Raw genomic sequence first — 11,186 nt, 5'->3', positions numbered from 1 at the left:
TTAAGGGATAAGGGAGTCTCAATTGGGGAATTGACTCCATTGGACTGGCCTGTGGCCATGTCTGTGGGGCATTTTCTTGATTGTAGAGTGATGTGGGAGGGCCCAGCCCATTGTGGGTAGTACCACCCGGTGGGCCTGTGGGGTGCGACCTTCCATGGACGTTGGGTACCCCAGACCGGGGGCCCAACAGCTTTAACGACAAATTAACACACCTGGTTTAAGGGAGTCTCAATTGGGGAATTGACTCCATTGGACTGGCCTGTGGCCATGTCTGTGGGGCATTTTCTTGATTGTAGAGTGATGTGGGAGGGCCCAGCCCATTGTGGGTAGTACCACCCCTGGGCAGGTGGGCCTGTGTTGGATAAGAGAGGAAGCTGAGCAGGGGCCAGGGAGCAAGCCAGTAAGCAGTGTTCCTCCATGGCTGTGCTCCAGCTCCTGCCTCCAGGTTCCTGCCCTGAGTTCCTACCTTGGGCTCCTGGATGAACTGTGAGCCAGGATATGTAAGCTAAATAAACCCTTTCCTCCCCAAGTTGATAGTGGTCAGAGTATTTTGTTACAGCAATGAAGAAACGAACTAGGACAGTGCCCACTTTTGCCTGTTCTATTCAATGTCACACTTGAAGTCCTTTCTGTGAGAATGACTTTTACCTGACCTTGTAACTAAAGTTACTCTTATATTTTGAAATCTTTTAACACTATCTCAGCTTGTTTATAGTGCAAACAGACTTACTAAGCCTTGAGCTCCTCTTGTAACCTAAACATATAGCTTTAATTCCTCATGACCCTTCTTTGCCTCTGACCCAGAATAATGTGTGTGTGTGTGTGTGTGTGTGTGTTGTGAAAATATGAAGCATTTTTTGAGGAAATACTTGTGGAAGCAATGAATTATTCCATTTATGTTGTAAACAACAGTGGGATTAAATTGACAACTTCTGTTTGTGGTTGTATGTGATGTTCTCAGTCAGTAGGATTCAGATAGGAAAATTATTTGATAAGATAGATTCCTCATCCTTTTCCCATATCATACTGAATGTACTAGTTTATGGGGTGCGCGGTCCCTCGGGGATCGGTCCCCTGGTCTCAGTCGCACGCCCTGGAAGTGCGGCGGGTTCCGTGGGCGTCTGTCTCTGGCCGCGCATTGCTGTCCGCCGCTTTAGTGCTGAAAGTCTCGCAGCACCGCGGCTCTGCGTCTGTTGTGGCAGCCGGTCTCTCTGCTGCTTCCCTGCGTCTTCCATGGCTCTCTGCTGCTGGGGCTTTTTGCCAGCCGGGTCCCGCCCTTATTTCACCTGTGCACTTTCCTCAATATGCGAGTCGATGATGGAGGAATGCTGCCCCCCGGAGAGGCTGGATCGCCAGCAGTGAGAGAGAGAGACGGGACTCAGCTTAGTCCATGTTATAGCTCTTTATTAAATGACTCTGTTTGGCTCCAGGTCTCAGTGTTTCAGCTCCTAGCTCCTAGTGATCCAGCTCTCCATTATTGAGAGAAGACTGGGATATTTTATACTGTAGGAGCAGTGGTAAAAGCTATAGCTGATAGGCACTTTGTGAGATACCATATTTACATATGGAAGTGGCCTGCTGCCATGCTGCCAGACTGCCAGACTGCCTGAAAAATCACACAGGAAAGCATGGTATTTCCAGAGCCAGAGGCCATGTTTATGTTGGGGCATTGGCGGGCACTTCAAAAGGTGAGTCAGGAGGATGCTAGGAAAAGCACTCTATTGTTAAAAGGAGTCCCTGCATTTATGCTGAGCCCGTGGGCTATCCGGTCATGGAGGAACTTCTACTTCACACAACAGGGGTCCCCAACACTAGTTCAATAAAAAGAAAGCAGCTGTTCTCTGGGAGAACGATTCTGAGAGAAATCTGAAGGAAAACTTTCACAGAACAGATCAGGCCCATTCTTGCTTTTTTTATCTTTGTTCTTTTTATTTTTAGTTTATGTGTATGAGTATATTGAGTGCATGTATATAAGTGCACCTGTGTCATGCAATGCCTGTGGAGGACAGAAGAGGGCATCAGATCCCCTGGAACTGGAATTACAGACAGTTGCTAGCCACCATGTGGATACTGGGAATTGAACCCAGGCCTTCTTCAAGAGAAGCCAGTGCTCCTAACTGCTGAGTCATTGCTCCAGCCTCATACTCTTGGTTTTACTGAATGCTAAGAGTCAGGCTATTTTTGTTCATGCAGCCCCATAATGTGGCATCACTCTGACACACTTTTCTAGAATAATAAGACAAGAAAAGGAAATAAATGGGATACAAATGGGAAGAAGTCAAAGTATCCCTATCTGTAGAAACCCCAAAGACTCCTCCAGGAAACTCCTAGACCTGATAGACACTTTCAGCAGAGTGGGAGATTGTAGAGCTAATATACCCACAATCAGTAGCCTTCCTATAGACCAAAGATAGACTGTGAAAGAAACCAGGAGAACAAGTCCATTCTCAATAGCCTTAATCAAGGAAGTGAAAGATTTATGTAATGAAAACTTTATGGGTCCAGCATGTTTCCGCTGTGCAACTCTGCTACCTACTCACAATGAAAACTTTTAAAACACCAAAGAAAGAAATTGAAAAAGGCACCAGAAGATGGAGAGAACTCTCATACACATGGATCTGTAGGATTACTATTGTGAAAAGAGCCATTCTACCAAAAGCAATCTACAGATTCAATACAATCCCTATCAAAATTCCAATGCTTTGCATAAATTGCAAAATCAATCTTAAACTTCATATGGAAGCACAGAAAAGAAAAAAACCCTAGAGAGCAAAAACAATCCTGAACAATAAAAACACTGGTAGAGGCAGCACCATCCCTAATTTCAAACTATACTACAGAACCATAGTAGTAAAAACAGCAAGAAGCCGGCACAAAAATGAACACATTGATCAATGGAATAGAACAGAAGACCTAGGTATATTAGTTCAGATACCTACAGCCACCTGATTTTTGACAAAGATACCAAAAATGTACATTGGAGAAAAGGCAGCATTTTAAACAAATCGTGCTGAGAAGACTATCTAGATACTGAAAATGAAACTTGATTCTTCTCTGTCACTCTGCATATAAATCAATTCCAAATGGAGCAAAGATCTCAAAACTAGACCTGAAATTCTGAAACTTCCAGAAGAAAGAGCAAGGAGTGCACTTCAGGATACAGACTCAAGCAAGGACTTTCTCAATAAGACTGTAGTCACCCACAAAATAGGACCAACAATCAACAAGTGGAACTTCATAAAATTAAAAAACTCTGTACTGCAATGGAAATTTAATTGACTGGAGAGGCAGCCTCCAGAATAGGGAAAAATCTTTACAAGCTATGCATCTGACAGAGGATTAGTGATAACAATATACAGAGAACTCAAAAAAAAAACCTAAAACTAAACATAGAGAAAAAACCCAACCCAATTAAAAAGTGGGCTGTGGAACTGAACAGAGAATTCTCAGAAGAAATATAAATGCTAAGATATTTGAAAAAGTATTGAGCATCATTAGCCATCAGGAAAATGTAAATTAAGACTAATTTCAAATTTATCTTCCCCAGTCAGAATGACTGAGATCAAGAAAATAAAAGATGGGACTGGAGAGATGGTTCAGTGGTTAAGAGCTGTGCTGGATAGCTTTAGTGTCAACTTGACACACCTGGGTTGCAGGAGCCTCAATTGGGGAATTGCCTTCAGTGGACTGGCCTGTGGCTATGTCCATGGGGCACCTTCTTGATTGTTGAGTGATGTGGGAGGGCCCAGCCCACTGTGTGTGGTGCCATCCGTGGGCAGGTGGGCCTGTGTTGCATAAGAAAGCAGGCTGAGTGGGGGCCAGGGGAGCAAGTCAGTAAGCAGAGTTCCTCCATGGCCTTTGCTCCAGCTCCTGACTCCAGGTTCCTGCCCTGAGTTCCTACCTTGGGTTCCCTGATGAACTGCGTGTGACCTGGGAGATGTAAGACAAATAAACCCTTTCCTCCCCAAGTTGGTATTGGTCAGAGTATTTTGTCACAGCAATGAAGAACAAACTAGGACAAGAACACTTGTTGCTTTTGCAGAGAATCTGAGTTCAGTTTCCACCACCCACATCAGGTGGCTTATAACTGCCTTTGACTCCAGTTCCAAAAGACCCAGTACCTTCTTCTGTCCTCCACAGGCACCTGAATACATGTAGTGCACATACATACACTAAGCCCCCCCCATTAAAAAAAAGACAACAAGGGCTAGAGAGATAGTTAAAAACACTTGCTGGTCTTGCAGAGGACCCACATTTGATTTTTAGTACTCACATGGCAGCTCTGTTTCCCTCTTCTAGCCTCTGCAGGCACTGCACACATACCAGGGACACATACATACAGGCAAGCAAAACACATACAAATCAAAACAGATAAACCTTAAAAAAAAATAAAATGGATGTGGTGGCACTTGCCTTTAATCTCAGCACTTGGGAGGCAAAAGCAGGTGGATCTCTGTGAGATCAAGGTTATCCTGATGTACAGAGCCAGTTTCAGGCCATCTCGGGCTATAGGGAGATCCTGTCTCAAAACAACAACAACAACAGCAACAAATCTTTAGATTTGTGTGTTTAATATGAAGTACTTATAGAATCCTGGAAACTAAAAAACAGCCATTGGTGGGGAGGAGAAGAGAACTCTTCATGGTTGGGATACAGTAGAACTCAGGTGATATGATGGGGAAAGGGAATAACAGGCAGAGGGATGGGAGGGAAGATGAAGGAGGCTGTGGGGAGAGGGATAACTGACACTAAGAATGTTTAAAAAATGTCATATGAAAGCTTACTATTTTACAAGCTTCATATATGCATATGAAGGTGCTATACAGACTGCTGGTGAGGGGAGTTATCAACAGTTTTACCCAGCTGTGAACCCTGTGAACTATAATAATGACTGATATGGCAAGCTATGTCTATGGGTGAAATAATGGCATGGATGTTATGGGGGCAACCAACCACTTTTTGATTGGGTTTAAGGCCTGCTCTGCAGAAGGAAACACATGCCTGGTACTACATAAATCTGTCCAAGAACCCATGGCTGAGGTGCTCACAGACCATGGAGATGAACTTACTACTATTATTTTGTTAAATGGACATAGTATCAAACTGCCCTATAAATTATTACTATAAATAGATTAGTGCAGCTCTCAGAACTCATTGAAGAAGTTTATGCAGTTGACAGTTCATTGACTCAGAAGCTCACAACTGGTTAAGTACAGAGAATTAGTGTCTGTGGAGTGCTCAGCCACAAATGGGACATCTGTGTCACACTCCTTCCCCCCAAGGCTCAAGAACATTCTCATAAGAGTGAGTAGAAATCTTGTAAATGTCAGAGGTCAGGGAGGACCAGAACAAAACAGTGTCTCCTGGACATGATAGGACTGCTGCATTCATGAACTCACAGCAGCTGTGGTTGTCTGTATAAGACCTGCACAAGATCAGGCTAGTCAATATTCTAGCATGGGGATGAAGGGAGGCTTATGGATCCCTACCCTGAGCTAAGGAACTACTGACAGTTGATGGCTTCTGGGGCCCCTGATGGGTCAGACCATGTTCTAGTGGATGCCCCTATACCCAGGAAGATATGGGCAGCACAAATGGACTTGGCAGGTTCTAAACAAAAGCAGGACATGAAGCTGGGAGGAGGTAAGGGGTAAGGAGGTAAATCTCAGAGGAGTTAGGGGTGAATATGATCAAAATACATTGTGTACATGTGTGTAATTCTCAAAGAATTAATAAAAATATAATTAAAAAATATAAAGCCTATTTTGAATAAAATTGTACTGGAATTTCTGTACAAGTTGTTATGAAATTAATAAAATATGTATGAATCTAGGGCTGAGGATATGTCTCTGTGGTAGGACACCTGCTAAATATATGCTATGGAATGTCATGACATCAATAGCTGTGTACATTGAAATAGAGGAGGTGTGTTCTCAGAGGGAGAGAATGTTCTTGAACAAATGTTGGCTAAATTTTTCCTCCTTATATAGTATTTGAAGTATTAAAATTTTACACGTCTCCACAATAAAACATGGAGAAGGTGAAATCACTGCTCCAAACTATAAAATCTATTGTTTGTAGACAGGTGTTGGGTAGGTGCCCTCCAAAAAGTTATAACTGAATGGGGTGTGGGGAGTCTACAGACCAACACTGAGAGATGCTGAGAAACACCGGGCATGGTGGAAAAAAGGGGTGGAGTCATCACCATTTTGAAAATAGAGTGCTCAGATAGCAGGGAGACAGAGCGTGAAATGGCAGAGACTGCAGGCAGGATGTGCTGATGGCACGCATTTCAAATATGGGAAAAGAAAAATCCTATGAGAATCCATGCCTTTGTAAGTCACCCCCTCCCATATGTCATAAACTATGTAAAACCCAAATAGAAGGTATTCTGTCAATTTTGTCAGCCCTGGGGCCTCAGAGGGCCCACACTTGTGGGTTTCCCAAGGGAGGATAGGATTTGGCAAAACAACAGAAGTTTGAGATCATAGAAAATATCAAAATACTTTTCTTTGGATTAGGTTATTATGAATGTTAAGATAAACAGAATTGAATTACTGTATCTTTGGAAATGGAAATAGGATGATAAGGAATTCAAGGCCAGCTTTGGTTACACGGTGAGGAAAAATATTACTCAATCTAATTGACCAATATTGTCACTACCACTCCCAAAATACATAAATGCATAAACTTCTAGTTCAAAAATTATCTTTATTTTCTATTATATATGGTATTTCAAATATGTATACATTCATGTATACATACAAATACATATTATAAAACAACTAAAGAAATCTCAGAACTCTTTCCTTTGTGCAATGACTATCAAATTTTGTTTGCAAAGATGATTTGCCCCAATTCTGTCTTGTAAAACTCTGGAATTTTGTTCTTGAGAAAGTTGCCATCAGGGCTATTTTGTTCCTCAAAAACCTGGAGATACAGTTCACTAAGGTTTCAGTCACATGTGATTTTATACATATCTAAAGCTTAACAACAGAACTTCCAAACAAACCTTTTAAAGAAAGTGACCTTTTAACATACAAGGACACAAATCACTTAAATTTTAATTGTATGAAAGATAACTAAGTTTGTCAAAGAAAAAAAGCATGGATAATATCATGAACTAAAATTACTTTATGAAAAGTTTAACAAGATCCATTAGAGATTCAAATACAGATAGCCTGTGTTTTTAACACAAAACACTAAAATTCATCTTATTAATGACAATTGCTTAACCTCCAGTTACCTTCTGTTCCTTCATTCAGAAAACATATACTGAGCACCTATTAGATGTCAAGATTTAGAATTATTTATAATATGTAATCTTAGCTATGAATATATTAATTTTAGGGTGAGGTCGCATTTTGTTTAACATCTAGGCAGAGAGCGGACAGTATAATAACAGTTTGGTCAACAATGGACCAAACATACAACAATGGTCCCAGAGAACATATTGTCAAGTGATGAGCTGATGTTTTAAGAGCATGTGTTCATGTTTTCACAATGATGAATTGGCAAGTAATATTTCTTCAGATTACTTTGTTATTCACATGTATTTATGTGAATATATAATTGAAGTGATCTAAATAATACCCGTGAAACACTCAGAAATAGGAAATTTTACCCACAATTAATTCACCTGTCTTAAATAATTTTCTATGGCCTTTGCTTCCATAAGCAGTGACCTGATTTCAGGTTGTTGATTCCTTCCCATGTCTTCATTATATTGCTCTTTTTTCCTTCTTAACTGTGCCTTCTGTTTTTGAAACATAAAACCACCATTTCCTTTCTGCTTATCTTCTTGTTTTAAGGGAAATCTGAAGTTTAGTACGGTTACACATTAAAACTCATTTTTAGGAAAAATGTTCATTGTATGATGTGATTTTATTATACTAATAAATCAACTTCTCTATTTATTACCCTTCCAAGCACCTGTAAAGTTAACTATAAGTGAAATTTCATCACCATGAAATATGTCAGGTAAACCTAAAAAAATGAGTGTAATGGAGCACTTCAGATGGTCTCTCCATGGGTCTGTTCTGAACTAGACCAGAACAAGGTCTGACCAGAACAAGGAATCTCATCTGATTTCTCTTGTTCTGTTTTTTTTGTTCCTATCACTTTTAATGATCCTCAATATTATTTAAGAAATTTGAAAGTCCTTTTGTGAATGATACAGGACTTAATCATTCTATAGCAATGAGTAGTATGATCTTTAACGTGGAAATCTGAATTGATTTTATCAATATATGAAAGAGACATGTTGAATAAATTAGTTACCAACTGCCATTTTTAAAAAATTTCATAGATGTTAAAAGCAAAAGTGCAGGTCTGGAGAGATGGCTCAGTGGTTAGGAGCATTGGCTGCTTTTGCAGAGGACCTGGGTTTGGTTCCCAGCACCTACATGGTGGCTAGCAGTGGTCTTTAACTCCAGATCCAGGGAATCTGAGGCCTTCTTCTGGCTTCCTCCAGCATTGCATGTATGTGGTACACTTACATACATGCAGACAAAACACTCATACACATAAAATAAAAACAAGCAAATCAAAAAACATTTTTGTGCACATGGGCATCTAGCTCATTAGCAAATGGCTGGTTGTCCTTCATGGGCCCCTACCATTGATCTCTAGCAGTGAAAACGAACACTCAATTAAAGACTACAGTTGTATAAGTTTAAATATTTGAGTTGAGATAAAATGATCATTTTATACTCTCCCAGCACTCAGGAGGCACAGACAGGTGGATCTCTGTGAGATTGAGGCCAGCCTGGTCTACATAGTAAGTTCCAGGCTGGCTGGGGCTATAGGGAGACCCTGTCTCAAAAAGATAAAAAAAAAGTTCTAATACTGAGGTCCTAGGTAAATACTATAATGACTAAACTGATTGAATTCTCAAACTAAAATTAGGAAATTACATTTTAGAATATAAATTCATAATTCTCTTTGTTTGAAAGAGATTCTAATACTTCAGACATGGAAGATTTTTTTCAAAATCTTTAGTAATGCCAAAAACAGTGTACAAATGATATTCTTTCAGCATTAATTGTAACAGAAAAAGATGAAAATGATCACAAATTCTCATTCTAAGTAAATACCAGGACTTAGATGTGGTGAACCTCAGCACAGCTATTAACATTCTAGTTTTGAAGGTTATGAATTTACTTGTTAAAATATTTATACCAAAAAACGGCTATTACATTTTCCCCAAGAATTTTATACTCCACAGGATAAGAATGTTCTCCCTTCTAGAACACTAGATCATAAACCAGCAATTTTTAAAAATCCCACTGTGCTGGATAGCTTTAGTGTCAACTTGACATACCTGGGTTGAGGGAGCCTCAATTGGGGAATAACCTTCATTGGATTGGCCTGTAGCCATGTCCATGGGGCACCTGCTTGATTGTTGAGTGATGTGGGAGGGTCCAGCCCACCGTGGATGGTGCCATCCCTGGGCAGGTGGGCCTGTGTTGCATAAGAAAGCAGGCTGAGCAGGGGCCAGGGGAGCAAGCCAGTAAGCAGTAATCCTCCATGGCCTGTGCTCCAGCTCCTGACTCCAGGTTCCTGCCCTGAGTTCCTACATTGGGCTCCCTGATAAACTGTAACCTGGGAGATGTAAGACAAATAAACCCTTTCCTCCCCAAGTTGGTAGTGGTCAGAGTGTTTTGTCACAGCAATGGAGAAACAAACTAGGACAGAAATTGGTACCAGAGAGTGGGATATTGCTGTGACAGACCTGACCTTGGTGTTTTGGGGAGGACTGTGGAAGTGTTTAGAACTCTGAGCTGTAAAAGCCATTGCATGCTCAGGGTTTGTTGCTGTGGAGCTTGGAACAGTTATGAAGAAAGAGTTGTGGATGATGGAGGTCTGGCTTGTGAAGCTTCAAAGGGAAAGGGAGACTATCAGGGCTGTTCCTGTGAGATTTTGGATTGAGAATCTGTGGGTTCTGGTCAGCTGGGGCTAAAGAATCAGCTGTGATTAAGAAGAGACCAGGACCTGAAGCAAAACCTTTGCTTTACTGGAACAATTGATGCTGGTTAGTTGTGGCTGAAAAATCAGCTGTAAGTAACAAGATACCAGCATCACTGAGGTGAAGTCTTCTAGGAGGTATTTCCTCAGGGTCAGCACACAGAGGGGACCTGAGCCTCTATCTCTAGCAGGAAGCAGGACTTGGTAGTAAGAGTCTCCTGCATGGTTCTGGTGTTGAAAGCATGAAGGGATTGAGAGACCTGAGTGACTCCATCTTGGGGGCTTGTCCGGGATCCCCAAGACCACCCCCCCCAGGGACCCCACAACTGGAGGTTTCTTGGCCAGCTGGTGTCTGTTTGTTCCTAGTTGTACCTGTCTGTGTCTTAGCTTTTGTTCTGAGCCTCGAGGTAAACCTGTGAACAGTGTGGTCAGGAGCGGTTGGAGCAGACACATTAGTTGACTGTGACCACAGAGGTCTGGAAGACGTTCCAGACCTTGGTAGAGGTGATGGAGGGCCCCAGACTCTGTTGATTTCTGTGAAAGGACAAGGTGGGTTGCTCCCGTGGCACGGCAGTTCACTGCTGTTCTACTTTCAGTTTTTCTTCCCTGTGAGCGGGGGAATTTGTTACTTGGCCTTCTGTGTATCTTTCTGGCTCTTTGTTTTGTCTTTGCTTGTCTATTTCTCTGTGACTGAGACAGACGCAATGGGACAGACTCCCTCTACACCCCTGGACCTAGTTCTTGCACATTTTGGAGAGGTTAAGGCTTGAGCCCATAACCTCTCTGTTGTTGTCAGGAAGGATAAACTAATTACTTTCTGCAGGTCTTGAATGGCCCACTTTCAATGTGGGATGGCCCTTGGAGGGGACCTTTGATCCTGCTGTCATTAACGCAGTTGAGAAAATTATTCTTCAACCACATATGGGACACTTGGATCAAATATCATACATAATGGTCTGGGGAGATTTAGTTAATAACCCCCCTCCTTGGGTCAAGTTTTTTCTTCCTTTACAGAAAACTGAAGTGCTGACGGCCACAGAATGGAAAACAACAACCTAGAAAACACCTAAACCTGAAACAAAACCATCAGTACTATCATTGTACCCTGTCTTACAGGGCAGCACAGAAGAAGACTTAATTTTTCCTCCCCCCATCCACCTCCTCCACAGGAGGTACCCCCTCTGGAACTGGCACCCCTGGTACCAGATTCTTCACAGGCA

At 41.7% G+C, this 11,186-nt stretch overlaps 1 protein-coding gene across 1 annotated transcript in view; it reads right to left on the bottom strand.

The window, feature by feature from the left end:
* The window catches only part of LOC103735036, a 185,182-nt gene that overhangs the window by 24,805 nt on the left and 149,191 nt on the right, over positions 1-11,186 (bottom strand). The window contains 1 exon segment of the mRNA XM_008834136.1: positions 7,640-7,817. Within this exon segment, the coding sequence (XP_008832358.1) occupies positions 7,640-7,817 (178 nt within the window).

Source organism: Nannospalax galili, unplaced genomic scaffold (genome assembly GCF_000622305.1).
Source record: "Nannospalax galili isolate Female #2095 unplaced genomic scaffold, S.galili_v1.0 scaffold996, whole genome shotgun sequence".
Taxonomy (NCBI): Eukaryota; Metazoa; Chordata; class Mammalia; order Rodentia; family Spalacidae; genus Nannospalax; species Nannospalax galili.
The sequence above is the reverse complement of the archived record's forward strand: the minus strand, read 5'-3'. Positions and strand labels throughout refer to the sequence as shown.